This window comes from Aedes aegypti, chromosome 1, assembly GCF_002204515.2.
Source record: "Aedes aegypti strain LVP_AGWG chromosome 1, AaegL5.0 Primary Assembly, whole genome shotgun sequence".
In the NCBI taxonomy this organism is placed as follows: Eukaryota; Metazoa; Arthropoda; class Insecta; order Diptera; family Culicidae; genus Aedes; species Aedes aegypti.
In genome coordinates this window covers 225,225,971-225,239,038 of record NC_035107.1, presented here as the reverse complement: position 1 = coordinate 225,239,038, position 13,068 = coordinate 225,225,971, and the positions used below count along the sequence as shown (strand labels likewise).

The 13,068-nt window shown below is 37.7% G+C and overlaps 1 protein-coding gene across 1 annotated transcript in view; it reads left to right on the top strand.

Annotated features, from left to right (window-relative positions):
- The window catches only part of LOC5567609 (neurexin-1), a 571,360-nt gene that overhangs the window by 162,206 nt on the left and 396,086 nt on the right, over positions 1-13,068 (top strand). The window contains 1 exon segment of the mRNA XM_021857706.1: positions 3,636-3,689. Within this exon segment, the coding sequence (XP_021713398.1) occupies positions 3,636-3,689 (54 nt within the window).

Below are 13,068 nucleotides of genomic sequence, written 5' to 3'. Positions count from 1 at the left end.
ATCCTGCAGAAGCTTCTAGCTATCGTCCAATCAGTTTGATTTCCTCCATCAGTAAACTTTCTGAAAAGGTCATTTTGAACAGAATGATGGTCCACATCAAAGAAAATTCAATTTTTTCCAATGAACAGTTCGGACTCCGCCATGGACATTCGACCACTCATCAACTTTTACGTGTCACAAATTTGATTCGTTCCAACAAATCTGAAGGCTATTCTACTGGTCTTGCTCTTCTAGACATAGAGAAAGCATTCGACAGTGTTTGGCATAAAGGTTTGATCGTTAAATTAAAAAACTTTAATTTTCCAACATACATTGTTAGAATAATTCAAAGTTATCTGTCAAATCGTACACTTCAGGTTAATTGTCAGAACTCCAGATCTGAAAGACTTCCTGTAAGAGCTGGTGTTCCTCAAAGCAGCATGTTGGGATCAATATTGTACAATATTTTCACATCTGACTTACCTGAGTTACCTCAGGGATGTCGAAAATCATTGTTTGCGGAAGACACAGGCCTCTCCGCCAAAGGACGAAGCCTGCGTGTCATCTGTAGTCGATTGCAAAAAAGTTTGGATATTTTTTCGTCATACTTGCAAAAACGGAAGATTTCTCCTAAAGCTTCCCAAACCGAACAAATTCTGACATAATCGAATCATTTTTCCTAATCGGGGATCATTCATAACGCCGCAGCAATCCATCACTTGACTCCCACGAATGAATTCGGACCTTTTCCCCGGGGGTCATCCCAGGGCTCTCATTCAGCAAAAATAGGTTCATGCGGCAATTTCACACTACAGCAGAGCGCTTTGAAAAGTCGGAGAAAAATAATCATTTTTTTCGCCCTTCATCGTCAATTGCACGCTCGAGTCGATCCGTAGAATGGTCCCTCGACGACGATTGGTTCCGATTTTGAACAACTATTAGAGCGTACGATTGCAAGATACGTCAAAAACTCATTGGTCCAAACGAAGGAAAAAAACAGCCTGTCGGGGACGTTTGATTGCTGGAAAGTTTTGCCACGGAGGAGGGAAAACTTTTTCCGGGCTGAATACGAGCAATCAGAGTCCGATTGAGGTCCGTGGGAGTGGAAGGCGTTTTTAGGGTTTGGCGATTTTCATTGGCAATCAACGATTTTTCCCTGGAAACAAATTGAGTGCTCAATACACTCCGATCTCTTTTTATGTCTGTTATCGGGGAGTTGTGAAAAGTATAACAAAATGATATAACAATGTTCTTGAAAAATGCAATGGACAGAATCACGTTCGGAATTCGAAAAGAATTCTGTTCAGGTTTCGAACAGATTCCTGTTCTGAATTCGAATTTTCTTAAGACGAACAGAGTGGATCAGAATCCTGTTCAGGATTTGGACAAAATCCAGTTCAGGATTCGAACAGAATCCTGCTTAGGATTCAAACAGAATACTGCTCTGGATTCAAATAGAGTCCTACTCAGGATTCAAACAGAATCTTGTTCAGGATTCGACCAGAATCCTGTTCAAGTTTCGAACTGAATCCTGCTCAGAATTCTAACAAAACCCTACTCAGGATTCGAACATAATCCTGTTCAGGATTCGAAAAGAATCCTGTTCAGGATTTGAACAGAATCCGTTTCAAGATTGGAACAGAATCCTGCTTAGCATTCGAACAGTATCCTGCTCAGGATTCGAACAGAGATCTGTTCAAGTTTCCAACAGAATCCTGCTCAGGATTCGAACAGAATCAATTTCAAGTTTCGAACAAAATCCTGTTCAGGATTCTGCTTAGGATTCGGACAGAATCCTGCTCAGAATTCGAGTAGAATTTTGCTCAGGATTCGTACAGAATCCGGCTCATGCTTTGAACAGAATTCTGTTCAAGTTTCGAACAGTATCCTGCTCAGGATTCGAACAGAATCCATTTCAAGTTTCTATAGAGAGTCCTGTCTTGGATTCTGTAGAGAATCATGTCTAGGATTCTGTAGAGAATCATGTCTAGGATTCTGTAGAGAATCCTATCTTGAATTCTGTGAATAACCTTCCTAGGATTCTGTAAAAAATCCTGTCTAGGATTCTGTAAAAAATCCTGTCTAGATTCTGTAGAGAGACCTGTCCAGTGTTATGTTGAGAATCATTACTTAGATTCTGTAGAGAATCCTGTCTAGGATTCTGAATAGAATCATGTCTAGGATTCTGTAGAGAATCTTGTCTAAGATTCTGTAGAGAATCCTGTCTAGGATTCTGTAGAGAGACCTGTCTAGGATTCTGTAGAGAATTCTGTCTAGGATTCTTAGCTTAGCTTAGCTTAGCTTAGACTGACTACACATATCAATGGTTGCTATTCCGTGATTGACCGAAGTCAGTGAAAATGCACAAAGAATCAACTAGAAGTTCGGCTGGGATTGGCCATAATCTTCTTCAGTGTGCATAATTCAGTGCCTCTATTTATACATGGTCAATAACGGCGCCGGCCACGTCCTTGCAGTCAGGTGGGATTGAGGGAAGGAATGTTAGTGTGTAATCTTTGCTATTTGGAGACCGTGTTTGCCTCTGCATCTCCACAAAGGTTACTGGGAGGGATGTTTGTTAATGGGAAGGATCGTTGGGTCACAGGATTCACTTTGATAAGCGATTAGACCATGATAAATAATTATTTGTGATATATAAACATGCTTATATGTAAATATAATATTTTCATTTGATATGAACAACATCTATGTAGAGAAAAAATATGCCGACACTTGATGTGACGAACGTTTCAAAGTTTGTTGAATAAAGTGAACCTTTTGGAAGTCTACACTTGAAGTGTCGAACCATTCAAAGTTTTTTTTTTTAATTACAAAAATAAAGGTAAAAAGAAGAAAGTGTTTTGAATAAAAAAAATTAGACATAAATAATTTATGAATCAGAGTTTATGTCGACACTCACAGTGACGAACCATTCATATTTTTTTGAAAAATCATATTTACGTCTCACCGTTGTAACGACTAAGGGTGCAATCATACATATTTTATAGATTTGAAACAGTAGCATAAAACGAGCTCACCAATTGATCCGTCATCCTTGAGCAGCAACAATCCTCTTTGAACTTCACTCGTTTAATAGGCTATATAAAAGCACTCCGAGAAAATAGGCGTGCAACCCGTGATAGAAAACAACTGACGACTGCTCGGGCTTTCTTGACGCACTGCCCAGGAGCAAGCGTCAACGTCGGAAGATCAAAAAGAACTCTGTAGAGAATTCTGTCTAGGATTCTGTAGAGAATCTTGTGTAGGAGAATTCGACCAAAATCCTGTTCAGGATTCGTACAAAATTCTGTTCAGGATTCGGAATTCAGGAGTTCAGGATTACGGAATTCAGATAAGAATCCTTTCTAGGATTGTGTAGTGTTTACTGTCAAGGGTTTTATAGGGAGTTCTGTTAGAGATTTTGCAAAAAATGCTGTCTTGAATTCTGTAGAACATCTTATGTAATGAATCCTGTCTAAATTTATGTAGAGAATCCTGTCTAGTTGTCTGTAGAGAATCCTGTCCTATATGGGATTCAGATGTGAATTCTTTCTAGAATTCTGATGAGAATCCTATCTAGGATTCTGTAAAGAATGTAGATTTAAAAACTGATTGACACAAATAATAAATCTGTTTCATTTTTCCTATTGTTTCAGTGCGGTGACTCTCCCTGTGATTTGACGGCCATTCCAAGGGAAAAAGTGACGAGGGTAAGTATTTTAGTGAACTTTGAATCAGCGTTTTATATTGGAAAGGATTTTTTTTTGTGATTGTAACGAGAATGTCATATATAACCTAATTTGGAGCAAGTAGAAGGAGAGTATGGACCAATGCATGAGTTCACTATCTGATGTTTGAGCGGTGCCGTGTTATTTACGTGACCTTGGCACAGTAATTTTTTTTTTGCCGATTTTTTGATCGTATTCGAATAGCGTCTAAATCGTTGGTTTTAGCGAAAAAGTTTGTTCAGGGAAGTTTCTTGATTTGTAAAAGCGCTTCTTTTGATACTAGCGGCCAGGTGATTAAATCACCTAAAAGTGAGATAAAAAAAAATATTTTTTTTTTATCTGTTGAAGATAGACGGTCGGTATCTTCAGCAAAGTTGTAGCACATGTTAATTCAAGACACTTTGTCGAAGACACCAAATTTCTATCTCTTATACATTACAAGATATGTCATTTTTTCTTAAAATTACCCTTAAAAATCAAAATTTTAGTATAACTTTTTTCTAACATTTTTGACATTTTTTGTGCCTTCTACAAAAGTGTTCATCTACCAAAACTACATGTTTTTGCTGAACATTGCAACTTGCTATCTCTTATGGTAAAATAGTTATTTCTAAATAATCGATTTTTATGGGGCTCTTTTGGACTAATAGCATTAGTTTGGGCGCAGATTGACGCACTTGGCGATTTGCGATTTTGAAAGAACTATTTTTTGACTTCCAATTGACACAAAGGACTTTTGGCCAGAAGCGGTCTATTGATTGTTTTGTTTTAACTAGTTAAGCCATAAAAATGCATTTAATTGCGGTTTCCCGACATTTTATCGTTTTCATTACGTTATTTCATATGAAACATGTTGCATTTGATACGTTATGGTAATTTTCAAGCATGAAAATGTTTATCTTTTTTATTTTTGTTTGAGTCATAACGTTTCATCAAACTTATGACTCTTCATAGAGCGTTACGTAATTTGTGAACGATGCCATTTGTTTGTCACGCAACTATTATTTGTTAGTGGCAGAGCGTAACATACTTGTTTATTTCAAAATCTCGCAATACGCAACATGGCTAATAAACAATCCTCACTGCTTTCTTTTCCACGTTCCCTCCTACTTCAAGCATCGGTCTGTTTTGCCGGTAAACAAATTAAACAAACAAATAAAAATGATTAATCATTGTAATAAGGAAAAGTAGAACTAAATTTTAATAAAATTTATAGTTGTATTTGTTAAACCAGACATTTTTCAACAGCTCTCACTGAATTCACCGAGTTTTTAACAGTTATAACAGAATTCAAAAACATGCACTGAAGTTAAAGTTCTGATTCATGTGCAGTTGGCACTCACTGGTACAGTTTTATTTTAAATCAGCAAATACTTTGTCTGCATTAGTATAAGTGAAATTTACATTCACTATAGAAATGTCGGCACACATATATCAGGGTTCTGAATTTTCGTATCAATGATGCGAAATCTACGATTTTTCGCACGTAAGGAGAATGCTTTTTTCGCTTTCTCACGTGAACATCTTTTATCGCTCACACCAATTTTCCCTGGAGCTACGATGGTGAATAACCGAAAATCACTCCACTCTGGGGATAATTTATTTTTTACTCCATCATATTTTCGCTCACCAACTGCTCCCGAGAATTATCACTATGTGGATAAACAAAAACTACTACCGGCGATGGGATTCGAACCTAGAACATTGCTAAAAACAACCGCGATGCGTGCACGCTATCTATGCTACCACACCAACTTGACTAAAGGAGTGGTTAATTTGGTGCATAAAAGCAACTGCTGCTCGTGGCGATGGATACAGGAAAAATTCTCCATGGATCGGAGAAAGAGAAAACAAACTTCTCACAGCTGCGGAAATGTGCAATTATCTATTTTCGCTTTGTTTTGTGGACGGATAAATTCGCAAGGCAGTCAACTGCTGAAAATTGCTGTGAGGGATAAATCCATTATCGTGAGAGTGAGTGAGAATTCGGAAGCCTGCATATTATTCACGATCAGTTTTGTTTAAATTTTGTCCCTACATCATAGAAGAATGTGTATAATACAAAACGATTTTCATTAGCTATGTCGCGTGTCGTGAGATTTTGGAAGGAACAAGGACATTACATGGTAGCAACAAAAATAAAAATTGCGTGACAAACAAATGGCATCGTTCACAAATTACGTAACGCTCTATGGAGAGTAAAAAGTTGGGTCAAACGTTATGACTTAAACAAAAATAAAAAATGAAAATCATTTCCATGCTAAATGATGTCTGTAGGTGAGGGAATAAATTAAAAATAATGAAAATGACCATAACGTATCATATGCAGCATGTGTCATATAAAATAACGCAATGAAAATGAGAAAAAAGTCGTAAAACTGTAATTAAATGCATTTTTATGGTTTAACTAGTTAAAACAAAACAATCAATAGACCGCTTCTGGCCCAAAGTTCTTTATGTCATTTGAAAGCCATAAAATAGCCCTTTCAAAATCGCAAATCGCTAAGTGCGTCAATCTGCGTCCAAACTAATGCTATTAGTCCAAAAAAGCCCCATAAAAATCGATTATTTAGAAATAACTATTGTACCATAAGAGATAGCAAGTTGCAATGTTCAGCAAAATCATGTAGTTTTGGTAGAAGGCACAAAAAATGTCAAAAATGTTAGAAAAAAGTTATACTAAAATTTTGATTTTTAAGTGTCATGTTAAGAAAAAATGACATATCTTATAATGTATAAGAGATAGAAATTTTGTGTCTCCGACAAAGTGTCGTTAATTAATATGTGCTACAACTTTGCTGAAGACATCGATCGTCTATCTTCAACAGATAAAAAAAAAATTTTTTATCTCACTTTTGAGTGATTTAATCACCTGGCCGCTTGTATCAAAAGAAGCGCTTTTACAAATCAAGAAACTACCCTGAACAAACTTTTTCGCTAAAACCAACGGTTTAGACGCAATTTCATTTCGATCACAAAATCAGCAAAAAAAATCACATGGCAACGAGTAAATTCATTCGCTCAAACGTCAAATTAGTGAACTCTTGCATTGATCCATTAAGGATGGCCAATAGGGTGCGGCTTATTTTTCAAAAGTTCTCAAAACCAAAAATTCGTGTACTCTACTGAATTTAAATCACATTAAAAGAGAAACCTCAAAATCTGAGCCAAAAATATTAACATTTAGTGGTAGCGCAAGCGTCTTGAAGGTGAATTTTCAGGCTATAAAAAATGACCTTCAGTGAAGTAAACATAACTTTGTTATTTTTTAACCAATTTTGAAACTTTTAGCACCATTATCTTCCAAATTAAACTTATAAAAACTTTTTAGAACATTAAATTTGTCTAAAATCAAAACTAGTCATAGTTAAAAAAAACTTTTATCCAAATTTACCTTCATTTTACTAAAAAAATCATTTTTGTTTGACCATATCTTCATAAATACTCAACCCCTAATTTGAATAAGTCGTGGATAGATACTCTTTATACGAATTTTAGATGTGATCGTTCAAGCTTATGCAAATTGTGCTAATTCAGAGCAGTGAAAGCAAATGTCTATGAATGCACATGGCGCCCTCAAAGATGAAGAAAAAATGATGAAGATGGTGACGACAACAAAGAGCAAGCCCATCCTTTTGTTACCATCAAAGCCATCAGCGAAAGTGTTGATAGGCGTGCTCGGGTTCGCGTTTGCAGCGTGTCAGGGGAAACCGGGTAATATGCGCCCTTGGGCAGATATAGTAACTTCTATTCTCCTCTTCTTCTTGACATTAAATCCTCACTAGGACCGAGCCTTCTTTTCAGCTTAGTTTTCTTATGAGCACTTCCACAGTTATTCACTTAGAGCTTTCTTTGCCAAAGTTGTCATTTCTGCATTCGTATATCGTGTGGCAGGTACGATGATACTATATGCCCAGGGAAGTCAAGATCCTGGATCGACCGAACCCAGACACCTTCAGCATGGCTTTGCTTTGTAGCCGCGAACTCTAACCACACGGCTGAGGAAGGCCCCTTAAAAATTACTTAAACAGTTTGAAAATCAAATCTCCCATATCTTCTTTACAAATTTGTGAAATTTTCAGCATATTCGGTGGTGAATTAGATGTGGCCTAATGACGATGTAGTACATATTTTGATAAAACGTTTTACTCCGACGGCGCATTATACACCCAATTCCCCTCTCTCGAATGGTGCTGCGATGCGAGTAGACTAGAGTGACTGTAGATAATGGCTTTTTCATGTCAAACGCAGAAGAGATAGCAAGCAAGCACGTCATCTCGTGTACGCGCTTTTCAGCGATGGTGTTGAAAAGAAATTTAATGGTACAGTAATTAGCTATGCCGTATTGGGTAATTTGCACGCTTTAGAAATTGCCTTCCGTTGAGTTTTTAACGATTCTCGGGTGGGTTGCGGAAGCCATCAGAATTATGCACTGGGGGAAAAGGACGAGTATCAACACGTAAATATCTAGAGAACGATCATACTTTGCTAACATATGCATTGATGACCTTACAATTCGTAGTTGCAACTTCTTGTTTGACCATAATAATCGAAGTTACACAAGGAGCCATTCAGATGTAGCTTGAGAGGAGCTTTCCATCCTCAATCACTTTCGAGAACCCCAAACAATGTAAAGTCAATAACGGCGCCGGCCACGTTCTTACGATCATCGGTGAAAGGAAGGGTTATGAGTGGGGCATTAATTGCTACGAGATACCGAGATCACCTCTGCAACTCCATGGTTGTCTCAGGAATGACATTCTATGTATTCATTGATAGCGATTGTTAAACATAAGCTGGAAAAAACTTCTCCCAGGACTTTGCTTAACCCTGAATTTCGGCTATTGCTTACATTGTTGTGAGTTTTGTCATTCATTTTTTATTAGTTTAGGCTTGTTGACAAGTAATGTTTCATTTAGCTACCTCGCCCACGGACCAGATATTCCATTTCTGTCATGGAGCTTCAAAATAGACGAAAGCACTTCCAGGAGTATCATCCATGAGGTGTGTGACACACTGTGGTCTCAACTCATTTACCGGAGTTGACGACAGAAGACTGGTTGAACAACGCTGATCAATTCTTCCAGCAGTGGGATTTGCCTAACTGCTGTGGGGCTGTGGATGGGAAGCATGTGAAGATTGAATGTCCACCGAATTCTGGCTTCCAATTTTTTAATTATAAAAGGGATCACAGCATCAATTTGATGCCAGTTTGTGATGCCAATTATAAATTTCATTCCATTGATGTGGGAGCATACGGAGGTAACAGCGATTGAGGAGTGTTTGCGAGCTCGGAATTTGGCAAACGATTATTCAGCGGAACTTTAAATTTACCGCAACAGCCGAATTCAACCGTAGAAATTCCCCATTATATTGTTCAAGCATAATTTAATGCGGCCATTTCCTGGAAAGCTTCTTCCACCGATCCGAGAAAATTTCAATAAACGCCTATCACGTGCTCGACGCACCATTGAAAATGCGTTCGGTATTTTAGTTGCTCGCTGGAGGATTTTTAAAACTGCTTTGGTGATGCTACCAAAACACGCTGAAATAGTTATTTAAGCAACAAGTCGCAAAATGAAGATTTTTTACGACTAGTGCTGAAAAAATCGAGTTTTGCAACGAGTTGCATACAACCTTTTTTGCTATTACGAAAATATCGTTTCTGTTGGATTATTTCTATTAGCACAAACATATTTCAAGCGCACCCACGTGGGTATCCTTGCGTAGCATCGTCTCAGTGTGTTTTCAATCACGTAGGCTGTGATACAGTGCAGTGGTATGACTGTCAATTTTTCTCACATTTGCATCGAAGACATTCGTACTGATGAAATCGCTATGCCTATCCGAGGACAGACCAGGTAAGAAACCAAAAGTACCATTAAACATATTGTTCTGTTGCTTTCCATGTGCTCCGAACCGTCGCGTGAAGCGACTTATTTGAAAGTAAAAAAACTGATTTTACTGCCTCCAACTACGTCCGCTAAATGTTCTGATTAAATATCATAAATACCGTAGAAAGGTTCCAATCACCCAGCGAATATATAATCTGTAGCTAATCGACTAGGTTAAATAGAAATCCATAAACATCAATGCTACTTTTCAGCACTGTTAACAGTGCTGAAAAATAGCACTTTTCGATACTGTTCCTTTTGTTAGGAAAAGTAGGCCGTTATGTTGTTCATTCTCTTGATGAAAAGTATAGTAATATGCAACGGAATAGCAAACAGATTAATTTGGCATCAATTGTTCTACACAATTTTCTTAAACAATCCAACAATGATGTATATTGCCCTCAAAGTTTTACCGATACCTTCAATGCCGATGGTGAAGTCACTAGGCAGGGCGATTGGAGGAAAGAAAGCCCACCCCTTGAAGGTATTGCAGGTTTGTTTAGGGGCAATAAGATTTCCCAGCAAGCTTTCGAAGTACGAAAGTTGTTGAGTGGTTATGTGATTGCCTATGAGTGGATGGAAGAGTGTGTATATGTAAGGTAGTTGCTTTCTTTGTTAAAGGATTGCTTAATAAAAAGTAAGAGGTTGCTTCCGAGATACAACCGCCAAGGCGACGTTGGATAACGTTAGCTTCTTCTATTTCCTGGCTTGAGACCGTCTCGAACTTATGAAAGATTTCTACTGATAAAAACCCAATCAATTTTCATACTATTTGTTGCATGTCAATTCTGATCTGTTATGGACATTTTGTGTTATTATTTGGTTGGTTTGGTTAACACTTCAACACCGATAGAAACGATCAATGGAAGAAGAAGCACGAGCGGCAACTCTTGCTCCGCAAACAAATATTCCGGTTGAACGTTAGGTCCACGCATGATCCACTAAGATTGGTTGCTTTAGTGGGTTCCGAAGCTTGTTTGAGGTTGAGGTACTTCTTTATGAAGTCCGCGAACTCCATGTTCTCCTCTTTGCTCAAAACGATGTTAAAGTTGCCAGTCACGATGATTGGCATGATCTCCTTTTGATACTCAAAAAGTTCCGCACCATGAAGAACTTCTTCTGCTTCGTCGTGCTATCCGGGGAAATGTAGAGGCAAATCTGCGATTCCGGAGCTCGGCCGTCATGATCCTGCAGGAGTGGCCTAACTGATCGGTTTGTTTGAGGATACCAAGCTGTGCGCAGTCCACGCCAAGCGTGTCACCATCATGCCGAAGGACATCCAGCTGGCTCGTCGTATCCGTGGCGAACGAGTTTAAATTGAATTGCAGCACAATTTCAAATAAAACGGCTCTTTTCAGGGTCACAACAATGCATTCGACGTAAAAGAGTTGCAACCAGAGACATTTCATCTATTACTATTAATTGATTTGTTAATTATTTTTTTTATCAATTATCGGGTATTTATCAATCAATCGGGTCGGGCGGCGGTAGCATTTTTGCAGTCTTCTCTGTGTGCGTATTTTGATTCGATAGAATTTCTTACCAAATCAAAACATCAACATAGCTGTTGCTGATTAGTTTTAGCTCTTAGTTCAACAAGTTAATACTCTGATCGCTCTAGCATGCATTTATATGTAGGTAGCGACGACGAAAACGGCAATTTAAAGTAAGTAAAATTTGTAAGGATGCTTAAAATATATCTCCAAGCCCGATTTCATCTTCTTAACTCGTACCAATCAGCTCATACAGTTGAAATAATTAAATTTCTGTTAGATATCAGAGATTTTCTTAGGAAATTGCCTACATATAGGCGTTTTCATTGCATTTCTTGAAATGAAGTATTTATTTATTTCTTCAAATATTGCATTAATTAGAATTTAGCAAGCATATTCGGATTCAGGGAGTTTTATTTATTCATTATGTAGGGTCGTTTAAACAAATAACAATAATCGCATTGATAAGTGATCAATTTCACCCCGAAATGGGATTCCCCGCTTTGTTATTTAAGGGATGATATTTTTACACCAAAAACACATTTGTTTGAAAATGTTGGCACATGAGCCAAAGCGGCTGACCGTCGTTGTTTTCCTGCATTTAGTTGTTTGGCATTTCTAACATTATTGAAAACAGACAAGAAAAACCATGAAACATGATCAATTTCACCCGAAATTACTTCAAAACCTTATAACAGCAATGTGCTTTTCAATGGAAAATAAGACATTTATCAAAAGTTGTCTTGAAAATCAATAGTTTTCATTATTGGAAAGATTTCCAATCGATTGTCATTAATTTCGAAAATCTATCCGGGCGTTAGTATGTTATTAACAGTCAAAATTTAAACACTTTTCATGTCGCGAGCGATTTTCATTTTTCGAAATTGTACCCCAGTATGTTGGCGTAAGACGATATCCAACGTCGAAAAAATAATCATTGTTGAAGAAATGAACTTGTTTTATTAATTAAATTTATTTATTTAATCATATGGCTTTTAAAATTAAAAACTTCCCTGTTTCAGTTACTCACTTGCTTCTGTGCGGTAATCCTCGGAAGCCTTGTAAATAACATTGAGAATTTGAGCCTCCACTTTATCTGCAATGTGGTCTGAAAAAACGGACAGTTTGTGTGCCACAAGTTTTCCAAATGTTGTGTGTTTCCCTTCTTGTTCCATAAATTTATCCAACAAGGCTGACAAGTTATCGATTTCCTCCGTTTTTGTGATTTTTTGATGATGACGGTGTTTGTGATAGTGTGTCAGTGTCAGCTTGCTCCTCTAGGTGCTCTTCCACCATTTCATGGAAGTCAGTACTGGGTCCACCAGGCTTTGCAGAATTCGCTCTCATTTGAGTATGAAGCACGATCAAAACAAGCAAAGAAAAACATCCCATCTGTTGTGGTCCACGATCGTCATTGTATCGCAAGGTGTAACAAGTCTGATAAATGGAAGCAGTGAGCGAGAGCCCCAAAGAGAGAGCGATGATAAAATCCATTTTTCTCGCTTATTTACCGTTGGGGATAGGTGTTTTTCTTTTACTGGCACGATAAACAATCCACGAACTTCTAATAGCAATAGTGTCCCCCAGGCTTGGAGCATGTTTAGAGGGGTTTTATCATGCACTACTATCCCCCCAATCTGATCAAAGTTGTAGCAGTATACGACAAACAGTCTCTCATAATGTGCAGCATGTTATGATAGTTACAGAGAGCGATACGTGAAAGATTCTCTCAATTTTTGCAGGATTCAATCCCTGGGGTCCACCGGTATAGTTACTAGTAGTTCTGAAAAAATGTAAAGCACATCGTGAATGTTTAGAAAACCAGAATATCCGTCGGGACAAAAACAGAATTGTGAACATAAGGAATCCTCCGACTAACATTCAAAAATTTTCTCAGGGATTCCGTTCAGGTTTTTTTTTTCTTTTTATTGGCATTAGGGATGGTACACAAATTATATCACGCTAAATTTCAAC